The sequence below is a fragment of the Rhamphochromis longiceps genome, linkage group LG8, assembly GCF_057381845.1.
Source record: "Rhamphochromis longiceps isolate RC_006_pf linkage group LG8, R_longiceps_female_GT1.1, whole genome shotgun sequence".
NCBI lineage: Eukaryota > Metazoa > Chordata > Actinopteri > Cichliformes > Cichlidae > Rhamphochromis > Rhamphochromis longiceps.
In genome coordinates this window covers 20,679,025-20,693,196 of record NC_140564.1, presented here as the reverse complement: position 1 = coordinate 20,693,196, position 14,172 = coordinate 20,679,025, and the positions used below count along the sequence as shown (strand labels likewise).

Here is a 14,172-nt window from a genome sequence, read left to right as displayed (position 1 = left end):
CACTGAACAAATTAGGACAGGACTTACAGTGGCTTGCAAAAGTATTCGGCCCCCTTTAACTTTCCCACATTTTGTCACATTACAGCCACAAACATGAATCAATTTTATTGGAATTCCACGTGAAAGACCAATACAAAGTGGTGTACACGTGAGAAGTGGAACGAAAATCATACATGATTCCAAACATTTTTTACAAATAAATAACTGAAAAGTGGGGTGTGCGCAATTATTCAGCCCCCTGAGTCAATACTTTGTAGAACCACCTTTTGCTGCAATTGGATTCCATTAAAATTGATTTGTGTCACGGCTGGGAAGGCGAGCCGTGTGGTGTGGAGGAAGGAGGACCCGAGATGCAAGCAGTGGATGAAAATGCTAGTGAAGTTTATTTACAAGGTGTAGTGGCAAACAAGCAGTGGGGCATGACAAATAACTGAAGACACCTAAACTGGGAAGAACTAAAATAACAGACCTGGAAGCATACGACAAAGGGCTGAGAGGCCGAGACGACGACCAGCAGGACACCGAGTAACACAGACTGACACGGAGGAACAAAGACAAACCGGCAACAGGCAGGAGAACACACAGGGCTTAAATACACACACCAGTAATCAGGGGATGAGAGACAGGAGGGCAATACGGCTGGGAGGAATCAGAGCTGACGGGACAGGGGAAACGTAAAGTGAACACACTCACATCAGACAGAGACCTTCACAATAAAACAGGAAACTCAGACACGGGGAACCAAACAAGACACAGAACTAAACAGACAGATTCACAAACAGACGGGGTGACACCATAGACAGAGACACAGACTCAGAGGCAGACCAAATATAAGACATAGAACTCAAACAATAATAATAATCATCATCATAATAATAAACTAGAAAATGATAATAAACTAAAAGCGCTAGGTCACCGACCCAGGACCATGACAATTTGTGTTTGTGGCAGTAATGTGACAAAATGTGGAAAAGAGGGACGAATACTTTTGCAAGCCACTGTAAGTACACAGAGAGATAATGAGGGGATGAGGAACAGCTGGGACAAGGGGAAACAAAACTAGACTCATTGCATATAGGACAAGGACTTTCCCAATAAAACAGACATCACAAGGGTAATCTAATAAACAAATGAACTTAGCAAACCTAAAGAACTTATAAACAAACATCGACATCCAAACAAACTAAAACTTAAAACGCTGGGTCAACAGACCCAGGAAAGTGACAGTAAAATCATTTATTATATACATTATACTTATTTTCTTAAATTGCTTATCTATTATCTGTATTTTCACTTGGGGGTCTAGGGGTGCTGCTCTTCTTTTCATGACAAATTAGGACATGTTTATGATAACACACTGACAATATCAGGACAATTTTGGCCTTACTCTATCAGTGAACAGCATGCCCATGCTAACTTAAACTAGACCAGCAAGCTAACCCCATGTGTATTAAGTGTTACTTCAGAATAGGAACCAAACAAATTAACGGAACGAAATTAACTGTAACAGCAGTTTGCAAAACATTGTGACAGTTCTCAAGTGTTCCTACCTCAAATACAGCACGTGTTGCTGTGTTTTTGTTGTTAAATGGACGAGGAGAGACCGTGGCTGGTGAGAGGATGCAGCATTTCGTCAGTGGAGCATAGAACGACGTCTCTGATTGGTCAACAAGTGAGTAAAGATGCATCTGATTGTTCGAAAGCCTCAACCAAAGAGCTGCTGGTCACGGCAAGATACAAACTCGCCGGAGCTCTGCGTGAACGGCACATCCGGGACCTTCAGCACTCAGGAGAGATTTATCTTGACGTATGTATTTACCTTTGATATCCATGATTTCACGCACGCTTCGAGGTAAAGTTGTATGTTTAACAAGCTAATTAATGTTAGCTAAATGGAATGGAAACAACACACAATCGATTTGAATAAAGTTAAAATGGTGCATGATGATAAATGGTAATAAATATACTTTAGCTTTATCTTCAGCAACAGATATTAGAAGTTAAATTTAATTGTTTTTAAATTTCCACTGGAGTTAAAGGGCCTGCGGCCCTCTCTGCATCTGCAACTGCAGAGACAGTCAGTCTAAGCTCTTTTTAAGTGTAGGCTACTGCAACACGCATTTTATTTCAAGATATGTTTTCTGGGATTTAAATGATAATATTAATGTTTTCCTGTTTAGCACAAATCAATGACATTAGTGTTTCAGTAATGGTAGTAAAGTGCACAGTTTACAGTATTTGTCCGTGTATTGGCATGTTAAAATTATTCGTGAAGGTAATTTAATGTCACATTACATTTGCAAAGTGTTTGCACTGGTATATTAGTCTGATTAGCAAATGCATTGTGATTTAAGGCAGAAAAATACTATTTAAAATACCATGTAAAGAAAGTACTGGTTGGTTTTGTCTTGCTGACTTTTCGTCATTTTCTCATGAAGATGTGTACAGGTTGAGCAGATTGAGAGTGAAGAACATGTCAAAAAGAAGACTCAGACTTCGTCCTGAAGCAGAGGCTGCTCACTTTATTTTATCTGGAAGTGACAAGACTTGTTTAAAGGCCCAATGGATCAATGACTATAAAGGTATGTTATATGTTGTTCCTTATGGCTACTGCATGAATATTACCAGAGCTGCAACTAATGTTTATTATAATATTTAATAATATTGTCATGGCCCTGCGACCATGACTCGGTGACTTTGTGTTTATGTTCTTTATTGTTATTACTTTCATTATTATTCATGGCTGTTTTGGGATGGTTTGTGTTTGGGATTTTAGACACTGGGTTCTGGGTTTGTGCTCCCTCTGTTGGTCCCTGGTGTTAGTGTTCCCCTGTCTCATCAGGTTAATCAGGTCCAGCTGTGTCTCCCACCTGTGTGTGACTTCCCAGTATCTCTCTGTGTATTTATAGTGTGTGTTTGCCTCTGTTCCTCGTCGCGTCGTCTGTGTTCATACCTGGTGTAATCCTCTGCGTGCTCTCCCTGCTGTTCTCCCTTCATGTTCAGGTTTCCCACTCCTCTGTGTAGTTTATCCCAGTTTAGTTTCGTCCTTAGTTCTGTTTGCCATCTCCACTTTGTGTTTGATATTATCAATAAATCACCCTCACACCTGAATAAGTGCTGCGTTTTGGGTCCTCCTTCCACTCTCCACACGGCCGCTGCCCCGGACCGTGACAAATATATAACAATTGCTTCAGTTTCCCTGAGGGAACCTCCCAAAGCTAGCTAGCTATCTATCTATCATCTAGATTAAAAAATGTTTTATATTTTCATGTATTTGAAATTTGTTGCCAACTATTTTAATAATTGTTTTTTTTATTATTAGCATTTATTTATTGTATCAACTCATTTGTTGCAGCCCTGAACGTAAGCATCTAGATCAGGGGTGCCCAATCCCGGTCCTCGAGAGCTACCGTCCTGCAGCTTTTAGATGCATCCTTGTTCCCACACACCTGAATCAAATGGTTTGATCTCTTCAGCATGCCATCATGTTTGGCAAAGGCCTGATAACAAGCCATTCATTTGATTCAGGTGTGTGGGAACAAGGATGCATCTAAAAGCTGCAGGACAGTAGCTCTCGAGGACCGGGATTGGGCACCCCTGATCTAGATGTTCCCCTCACAATTAAAACATTTTGTGATTGTTTGTTCTGCATATGTTTTGTCAGTGGCTGATCAGCTGCAGTAAACCTGATTTGGATTGTATTACTTAACGCTACTTATTGAACATCTTGTATTAGGACGTGGTGTATTTGCCTCTGAACCAATTGAAAAGGGATCCTTTGTGGTCGAGTACCGTGGGGAGCTTATCTCAGAACATGAACGGGACAAGCGGCAGAAAAAGTACACAGAAAAGCAAACTGCTTTCCTATTTGATTTTAAATGGAAAAATAGCACATGGTGGTAAGTAAAGGCATATACAATATCAGTTGTTCTTTACAACATTATGTTTTTAGTGAACAAAACATATGTTCTTTTCTTCACTTTTAGCATTGATGCCTCCCGTGAAGACGACTCACTTGGCCGGCTGGTTAATGATGACCACAAGTACCCAAACTGCAAGATGAAACAGCTGGCAGTCCAGGATAAACCTCATCTCTGCTTGTTTGCTATTGAAAATATCCAAGCGGAGAGTGAAATCACCTATGACTATGGAGAATCTATGTGGCCATGGCGAGCTCTGGTAAGTAAATCCTCTTCATAGATTGTGCAGTACAGGGAATGTTAAATATTAGTAGATGAAAAGATAGATATTATTCTAGTTATGAAGACCAGAGTAGATCAGTGCAGGGTTTTATTGACAAAATTTGATATTTTTGTCCTTTTACAGATGTTTTTGTCCATTTAACCTGAAGCGGATCAGTTCACATGATTGGATTTCTGGGGAAATAGATGGCTTTACATCAGTGTTGGGTTTAGAGCTTTTATTGCCAACAGCAGGACAAGTTAGAAGTCAGGAACATGAACTCTACATGTGTTCAGTTGTCATGTCCTCATATTGTTTCAAGCTGTGAAGAACATGAGTGTGTTTCAGAATATATATATCTTTGCAGCAGTTACGATAATAATGTGCTGTTTGCACGATGAGCACTGCTGCTCTTTCTCAGCAAGAGCCTCCCCGAAATTGACCGTGCGCTTTGTGTTGTCCGTGCGCGCATCTGTGCATTTCGTGGCGTCTGTGCAGAAATGACTCGCAAGACAAGGCTGCAAACTATTCTCACAGACTTCAAATGTGCACTTGAATCCAAGAAGATAGAAAAGGATCTCTCTCTGTCTCTCCCCCAGCTCTGCTGACTTGCCACTGAGAGAGTAACAACTGCCCCTCCCCCCTCTGCTCTGCAAACAGGTGGCTGTTTTTGCACCCCTCCCCCCTCTGCTCTGCAAACACGTGGCTGCTTTTGCACCCCTCCACTCACTTGCTCAGAGCCAGTGTGTGCAAAGTGGAGCAACATAACACTGACAGAGGTTCAGAGAAGGGAAAAAAAAACAAAAAACGGAGCAGGCTGCCGTTGTTCACTTCAAGAAGGCGGCTCTATAGGCTGTTTTGTTTGCGACCGACACACAGTATAAATATATTCTCAATCACATTCACACCACTCTGTTATATCAGTTCCACTACATCAAGACTATTTTATGGTGATGAGCTGTTTTATTGTCATGTATTTTGCATAGTAAGATAACCATGTCCTGCATTCAAAACCACTGAAAATGTCTATGGTGGTGCTGTACCTAATATTTTGCTCATTTGATCCAAAACCTATTTTTCCTTTATTTTGAAGGCTGAGGCTTAGATCCATTAGGTATTCACGAGAAAGGCATCATCACATGTCAGGATTACAGTATATCGAAAATATGTGATTATAATGGGAGTCAATGGGACCCAAAATGGTACGAGGAACACAGGAGGTAACACTTATGTGAATCTCCTTTGCTATATACCACACCATAGAGGGGATCATTGAATTTTAAAAATAATCCTAAAATGCACCTCATGGCCAAGTTTCATGCAACTAGTCTTTAAAATGATTGATATATTGAGAATCAAAAATCCAAAGGGTCCCTATTTTGACTTAAACCCTCCGAGGGTTTTAAAGCATCAATTTGGTCTTTATTCCAATTAAATTTAATATTTTTGTCCTTTTACACATGTTTTTGTCCATTTAACCTGAAGCGGATCAGTTTACATGATTGGATTTCTGGGGAAATAGATGGCTTTACATCAGTGTTGGGTTTAGAGCTTTTATTGACAACAGCAGGACAAGTTAGAAGTCAGGAACATGAACTCTACATGTGTTCAGTCGTCATGTCCTCATATTGTTTCAAGCTGTGAAGAACATGAGTGTGTTTCAGAATACGTCCTCATATGGTTGGACCAACAACTCTAGTGTGTGTGTTACACTGTCCTCATATTGTTGGGTAGCAGAACTGTACTGTGTTAAGTTTCTATAGAATCTGGCATAAGGAAGTCAGATCCTTCTGTAATAATGTTCACTGAAACAAGTATGATCTGTAGTTAATGAGCTAGTCAGCATTTGTAGTACAGAATGTTTCTGACATTATATTGTTGTCTTTTGTTGCAGACACCAAGTGTTGAGACCCTGTCCCAACCTCCTACAGACCAAGAAGTGAGTGACAAATCCACTTCATTCCTCCAACAGGTTACGCATAAATTTTTGTATTTGGAATCAAGTATATGAGTCAGTTGGGCCTAGTGCATAAATGAAATGCACTTTGATTGTATTAAAACAATCAGTTTGAGTGAAAGTTTCCCAAAATCAACATTAGCATTAGGAGAAGGAAATTGGCTATACCAGTTGTTAGTCCAAACTTTCCCTTTAAAGCATCAATTTGGTCTTTATTCCAATTAAATTTAATATTTTTGTCCTTTTACACATGTTTTTGTCTATTTAACCTGAAGCTGATCAGTTTACATGATTGGATTTCTGGGGAAATAGATGGCTTTACATCAGTGTTGGGTTTAGAGCTTTTATTGACAACAGCAGGACAAGTTAGAAGTCAGGAACATGAACTCTACATGTGTTCAGTCGTCATGTCCTCATATTGTTTCAAGCTGTGAAGAACATGAGTGTGTTTCAGAATACGTCCTCATATGGTTGGACCAACAACTCTAGTGTGTGTGTGTTACACTGTCCTCATATTGTTGGGTAGCAGAACTGTACTGTGTTAAGTTTCTATAGAATCTGGCATAAGGAAGTCAGATCCTTCTGTAATAATGTTCACTGAAACAAGTATGATCTGTAGTTAATGAGCTAGTCAGCATTTGTAGTACAGAATGTTTCTGACATTATATTGTTGTCTTTTGTTGCAGACACCAAGTGTTGAGACCCTGTCCCAACCTCCTACAGACCAAGAAGTGAGTGACAAATCCACTTCATTCCTCCAACAGGTTACGCATAAATTTTTGTATTTGGAATCAAGTATATGAGTCAGTTGGGCCTAGTGCATAAATGAAATGCACTTTGATTGTATTAAAACAATCAGTTTGAGTGAAAGTTTCCCAAAATCAACATTAGCATTAGGAGAAGGAAATTGGCTATACCAGTTGTTAGTCCAAACTTTCCCTTTAAAGCATCAATTTGGTCTTTATTCCAATTAAATTTAATATTTTTGTCCTTTTACGCATGTTTTTGTCCATTTAACCTGAAGCTGATCAGTTTACATGATTGGATTTCTGGGGAAATAGATGGCTTTACATCAGTGTTGGGTTTAGAGCTTTTATTGCCAACAGCAGGACAAGTTAGAAGTCAGGAACATGAACTCTACATGTGTTCAGTCGTCATGTCCTCATATTGTTTCAAGCTGTGAAGAACATGAGTGTGTTTCAGAATACGTCCTCATATGGTTGGACCAACAACTCTAGTGTGTGTGTGTTACACTGTCCTCATATTGTTGGGTAGCAGAACTGTACTGTGTTAAGTTTCTATAATATCTAGAATAAGGAACTCAGATCCTCCTGTCAATAATGTTCACTAATGTATCTGTGACATATATGTGAACTCAATGCAGCCTTTCATCTCAGCAAATATAATTAATGATTGACAGGGTTCACAAATGAATTTTCACCCAAGATTTTATGTCAAAATGACATGACACAAAGTGTGTGATATGTATGTTAAATCATTCTCACTATTAAGTTACAATGCATTGTTTTTCATTTCTTAACCTACTAGCAATGTTTTTTACAGTATACTGAATTGCATAATAATTTTGAGTTAGTTTTCAAATGAATTATAATTACAAACATTGAATTTGTTACGTTTCATGTAAGGCCAGACAAAAATCTCGAGTTCTCACCTTTCACCAGACAGCTACCTCAGAGCAGGTAAGCCAGCTGCCTTTTTCTTCTTCATTCAAATTGTTTATGCTATGTAATTATGCATATTTACTACATGAATGCATTTTCATCAAGTCATGGATTGCAGAATGTTCTGCTACTGGAGGGGGAATGACATTCTAGCTATTAATAAATACAAAGATGCTTTTTCTCCATTTTCGTTCAGATCTCTACTGATGAATTCTCAGATTGTACGGATTATGAAGATAAAGACTATTTCCCAGATTCATGTGGCAGTTCCTCTGACACAAGTCTCCATAGTGTGGACATGAAAATCACAGAATCTGTGGTTCCCCAAAATACGTTAAATGACATGGCATTGGAGACGGCTTCAGGACACAGTGGGAAGATCACCAGTTCAGAGAAACCTACAACATTTAGTTTGTCACTGAGAAGTAGCAGTCACAGTACTTCGGTAACAAGCCGCAGTTTTGATTCATCAGGGGTCACATCACCTAAAAACAGCTCCATAAAAGTCCTACCTTTGCCAAACACGGAAAGACAAAGCAAGTACAACAAGAAGCAATACTGTCTATATTGTAAAAAGGCCATTGCTAAATTGGCAAGACACCTTGAATCTGCCCACGGTAATGTGCCGGAAGTTGCAAGCGCCTTCAGTTATGATAAAAGATCCTGCAAAAGAAGAGATTTGTTGCGCTCTATTAAGAAGAGGGGAAACTTTAACCATAATGCTACTGTGGCAACTTCTGGTGCTGGAGAAATGGTTGCTTGTCGAAGACCCACTACTGCAACAGGATCTGAGGACTACCGTCATTGTAAATTTTGTCAAGGACTATATGCAAGAAATTGCCTTTGGAGGCATGTGAGAAGGTGCCCTCAGAGGTTTAATGAGGAAGCTCCCTCTGGGCAAAGACGGATGCATCTGCAATTACCGAAACCTGATCAAGTTCATGAAGCTGTATGGAAGATTGCTTGTGAAATGAATCAGGATGACATTTCCTTTGTAGTAACGAGTGAAAGAGACATTCTTAGCCTTGGTGAGTCACTGTACAATGGCAGAAAACCAAATGAGAAAAGGAATGATTACATACGCCAAAAAATGAGAGAGATCGCAAGGTTATTGATAACCGCCAGAGCTATGACACCTTTGAAGAGCACAGAAGACCTTGTTATGCCTACTAACTTTCCCCATGTCATACAAGCAGTCAGAGCTGTTGCTGGTTATGAGCAGGAGAGCAACTCGTATAAAACCCCATCCTTGGCTTTGAAATTGGGACACAGTTTGGCTAAAGTTGCAAGCATTGTGCAGTGTAAAGCCATCATTGCAAATCGCTATGATGTTGCAGAGTCAGCCAAGCAGTTTGCCACTCTGTATGAAAAAAAGTGGTCAGAGTCCATTTCAGCTGCTGCATTGGGCACACTTCAACAAGCCAAATGGAATAAACCACAGATTTTGCCATTTACACAGGATGTGTCACTGCTGCATAAGTTTCTTGCTACTAAGTCCGCAATGTACATGAAGGACCTTGAGGAAAAACCCAACAGCACAACCTTCGGAAATCTTGCTCAAGTGACTTTGACGCAGGTAGTGCTATTTAACAGAAAAAGGCAAGGAGAAGTTTCAAAAATGGAGCTCCAGGTTTTTACATCCCGGAATCGCACAGAGTTGAATCCTGACATTATGATCGGCCTAACTGAGTTTGAAAGGAAACTTGCAAAGCACTTTGACAGAGTTGAGATTCGTGGTAAAAGATCAAGAATGGTACCTGTGCTTCTCACACCTGACATGATCACTGCAATGGAGCTCCTCGCAAAAGCCAGAAGTGAGTGTCAAGTCCACACAGAGAATGTGTACTTGTTTGCACGCCCAGGTGTCCTTTCCCATTACAGAGGCTCTGACTGCTTTCGCAAGTATGCAAATAAATGTGGTGCAAAGTACCCAGAGGCCCTTACCTCAACAAGATTGCGGAAACAAGTTGCCACTTTGTCCACAGTACTAAATCTAAAAGAAAATGAAATGGATCAACTTGCCACCTTTCTCGGACACGACATCCGTGTCCATCGAGAATTCTACCGGCTTCCAGAGAGTACCCTGCAGCTTGCAAAAGTCAGCAAACTGTTGATTGCAATGGAGAAAGGAAAACTGTCTGACCTGCAGGGGAAAGGGCTGGATGACATCGTGATCAATCCTGATGGTGAATTCTTTTTCTTTCTTTTTTTTTTTTGAAACATAGTTATCTTTGAATATAACATTTGTGAATGTTCAGCAGATTCTAATATAAATATTTTGTCTTGATTATTTTTCCCCAACAAGATGAAGCAGTTACAAGTGGTGATGATGATTCCAGTGGAGAAACCATCACTGACCCTCAACAACACAAAGGTATCTTGACTTGCCCAGTGTGTGATAATATCTTTAAGTTATGAGACTGGAGACAGTTAATAGGTTCATGTCATGTTAGATGGGCTTAAGGGACAGCAGTATATAAATTAGACAGAATGGTAGACACCATTCATTAATATGGTACTAAAAGATCTGGATACATTGAAGTCTGGCAAAATGCATAAATAAGCAATACAAAGGCAAATATTAAATATAAGGATTAGGAGGTCCACTTCTGTGAGATTAGGCACACAAGTTGAGAGGTAGTGCATGCAAGTAATGTGTTTCTAGGGAGATGCCTGAGTATTGATGAGTATTATTAGTAGATTATGTTCACATGTAAAATATTCATATCAAATGTAAAATTACACACTGCCCAATGCTGACTTTGCCTACAATGCAAACAAAAAATGCATTAATTCTCATATTTCACTGTTACTTTTCAAAGGCTCAAGGACCAAGAATTCTGGGAACCAAAGCCACACACTTTACTCAGCTTCCCTGGACAATATGGAGGGCGCTTCTGCCTCAACCACCCTGGACAATATGGAGGGCGCTTCTGCCTCAACCACCCTGGACAATATGGAGGGCGCTTCTGCCTCAACCACCCTGGACAATATGGAGGGCGCTTCTGCCTCAACCACCCTGGACAACATGGAGGGCGCTTCTGCCTCAACCACCCTGGACAATATGGAGGGCGCTTCTGCCTCAACCACCCTGGACAATATGGAGGGCGCTTCTGCCTCAACCACCCTGGACAATATGGAGGGCGCTTCTGCCTCAACCACCCTGGACAGCAAAAACATCAGCAACACTGCACCAGGAAAGGGTAAAGGTACCCATATACAAAATGTTTTAAGTGAATATACTTGTTATCAATGGACATGTTTATTCTTTTCAGGCATGACACTATTAAGAGCTTTTATCATAATCCGTTTCATCTTCTTTGATTCCCAGCAGAACACAGCACTTCAAATGGTTCATCCCAAGCATCCTTGAAGGAGCATTAAGCAATATCTTTTCACTGCTAGGTGTGCTGTTTTGCACTGCCTGTAAACCAAACCAAAGTCTATGGCTGGAGATCAACACAGAGAGAGGGATTGTGACTTCATGCTGTACTCCAGATGAAATTACACCTCTAATTATTCACATAGCCATTTTTAATTCCTTCAACCTAAGTATGATGAATTGTGCTTATTGCTCCTTTAAAGTGCTCCAGTAGAAAGCAAGGTTTAAGAACATTTTGTATTCACATTAGAAACTAGAATATTTTCTCTCTTATCTTACATTCGCATTAAGATATATATTTTTTGTTTCCATTTATGACAGCTGGGAAGGCAAGGTGCAAGTGGACAGATGATGAAGTAAAGGCTGTTGAGCGGCACTTACTTCATTTCATAACAAGCTGCAAAGTACCTGGCAAAAAGGAATGTGACTCCTGCATCCAAGCAGAGCCGGCAGCTCTGAAAGGCAGAGACTGGGTTGCCATAAAGTATTACATCCACAACAGGATCGTAGCATTGAAAAGAAAGATGAATAAATAAAATTACAAAATGCAGGTTCAGGAATGCTGCATCAGTTAAAATTAACTTGATTTTCATTTTTATTTTTTTTTAATTTTTGACTTTGTCTGTTGGGTTAGTAATGACTAAGTTACTCAGTCCTTTCTCCTGGTTTTTGCCATCATAAGTTAATACTCAAGGGAGATAGTTTGTTACTCTCAGTTATTTCAGTATTGCAGGTCACTCACAGTTATTTCAGTATTACAGGTCTCTGCATTGCATTGTTTATACCCATAAATCTGTTTATTATGGGTGCATTTTGTAATTAAAAAATAAGAAAGGCAGAAAATGTTCCATGTTTTTATTCACATAAACATTCACTGCAAAATTAATGCAATACAATATTAAGACTTAAAAAGTAGACTGACCACATTTTTGAGCTATGTCTCTTTTTAAGTCTCTATACAGCTCAGATTTACTGTGTTGTATTAACACATGAATGTCTGATATTTCTGTCAGAAGTTACCCGACTGGTGAGCATTACTATTGTGCATCCATGCCTATTATATTGTAATCTCAAAAGGAGCCAAGCTGAAAATACAGACCCTACCCTTACCTGGTCCTTATAAGTCATGTATACTTGAAAATTATGTGTGTATCCATGGGCTTCACAATTCACCTAAACATGAAATATCAGTGTGTGTGACCTTATGGTACTCATAAGTCACATAAACCTGACAGTGTCCTCATAAGTAGCAGTAAATTCAGGTTTGACCAAAATTTAACCCTAGCCAAAATCTCAACAGATGGGCGTGTTCCTGGAAGCATGGGTCAAATTTTTTGTGATTCCCATGCCTCTAGGACCTTCAGAAAGGCACGTTCCCATTTGTCACATTTTTGTCATAGGTACTGATATATCATGAAAACACGTATGTGTGTGTGTGTGTGTGTGTGTGTGTGTGCGCGCGCGCACACTCGCAGAAGGGCATGTCGCTGTATTAGTCTATTAGCCTCTGACTAATAGAGGAAACTCATATAACCTGTGATGGCATGACTCTTGTTAGAGTGCAACCAGCACAAAAACATGATTGGAAGACAAAGGCATTAGAGTCACACTCACACACACACACAGTTGTGTTTTCATATCTTTCTGGGGACATCTAATTAACATAATGATATCCCTAGCCACTTACCCTAACACCCTAACCATAAAAAATGAATGCCTGACCCTAATCCTTACCCTAACCATAACCTATTTGTAACACTGACACTAAAACCACATTTTGAGTCTCAAAAATACTTTCAAACTCATGGGGACGTGGACTTTGGCCCCATAAGGGATGTTGGTCCCGACAAGTACAGTAAATTTCCAATTTTTGGTCCCCACAAAGATATGTAAACACAGTACACACACACGCACGTACACAAACCAGTCTGTCTTCTTATCTGCTCTTGCTATTCCCTTTTAGTTTCCAAGTACACCATGACAGGAATGAAGCCATTCAAGTTAAATCTCAACTAGGCATGATTTGTTCCAGAAGTGTGAAAGTGAAACATTAATGAGCATTTCTGGGGGGGTTTCTCTGTAGGGCTAACAGTCAGCAAAGAAGCCAAAGGTAAATGCTGTAAAGTGAACAATGCTCTCACAATCTATAAATCTGTATCTATCACACAGCAGGAAGTTTAGTTTTTTTCTACATCTTAGACATTCTGGAAATCAAGAGCTGACCGTATTGCTTCAGAATAACCTGTTTGTAACCTGTTTGTTATGTTTGATGAAAAAAAGACAAATTACACATATTAAATTTTTGTTTTACTTTCTCTCCTGAATGCAGTACAGTGTAAAAGCTGTTCATTGTACATAGGTTTTAAGCATTCCCTCATTTTTTAAAATATTTTCTGCCTTTACTTGAGAACTACTGCTCAGGTGGCCTTGAATGAAGAAAATGGATTTTTTGTTCTTGCTTTCTGTTTGTTTGTTAAGCCTCGTAACTCCAACCTATGAATCATTTAAGCATAAAGACATACCTAACTCAAGGGACAAACCACAGTTGTGTCTGCACAAAACAACTTAGCAAATACCTTATTTTAATTTGTGTCTTCAGGCACTTTGCTACTAGGAGCCTGTTGCAAAACACATAATTTGTTCCCAGTTCTTTAGTTGAATCTATGAAAAATGCCAATTTTTGCACCAACAAGGTCAAAGCGCTGTTAGCTGTAAACTTGGCATAAACCAGACAAATGGAGGACAAAGGAAGAAACTGCAGGCCTTATAAACCTACATTTCCTTAAGAAAGAGGGGAAAAATCCAGGAAAGACCTGACACAGGACCTGAGAGATGCATCTGGCTCTGCAGCTGTTCAGTCAACTATTCACTGAAATCTCATTAGAAATGGTCTCAGTGGAAGGGTGGCTGTCAAGAAGCCAATCTTAAGAAAGAGAAACAGGAAGAAAAAGCTAAGATATGGCACATTA

The 14,172-nt window shown here is 39.7% G+C and overlaps 1 protein-coding gene across 9 annotated transcripts; it reads left to right on the top strand.

Annotated features, from left to right (window-relative positions):
• The first annotated feature begins 1,535 nt into the window (after positions 1–1,535).
• On the top strand, positions 1,536–12,508 carry LOC146663590 (N-lysine methyltransferase KMT5A-A-like). 9 transcript variants are annotated; one of them, XM_085416433.1, is made up of 11 exons: positions 1,536–1,672; positions 2,439–2,582; positions 3,737–3,899; positions 3,987–4,179; positions 6,077–6,154; positions 6,826–6,903; positions 7,786–7,839; positions 8,018–10,007; positions 10,127–10,195; positions 10,644–11,030; positions 11,525–12,508. In XM_085416433.1, exons 2-11 carry the CDS (start codon positions 2,474–2,476, stop codon positions 11,737–11,739), a joined length of 3,336 nt encoding a protein of 1,111 aa, XP_085272559.1. In that variant the 5' UTR covers positions 1,536–1,672; positions 2,439–2,473; the 3' UTR covers positions 11,740–12,508. The 9 variants fall into 9 exon arrangements, with proteins under 9 accessions (XP_085272559.1, XP_085272558.1, XP_085272552.1 ...); XM_085416432.1 differs by having other exon boundaries at positions 1,672–1,807; XM_085416426.1 differs by lacking the exon at positions 1,536–1,672 and adding an exon at positions 1,810–1,852.
• Positions 12,509–14,172: the final 1,664 nt, after the last annotated feature.

Bases quoted from the DNA above. Each gene is read 5' to 3' on its own strand.
- LOC146663590 (XM_085416426.1), top strand. From the start codon at position 1,810: ATGTATTTACCTTTGATATCCATGATTTCACGCACGCTTCGAG. The intron at 1,853-2,438 runs GTAAAGTTGTAT...TTTCTCATGAAG, and splicing joins GATTTCACGCACGCTTCGAG to ATGTGTACAGGTTGAGCAGA. The intron at 3,900-3,986 runs GTAAGTAAAGGC...CTTCACTTTTAG, and splicing joins TGGAAAAATAGCACATGGTG to CATTGATGCCTCCCGTGAAG.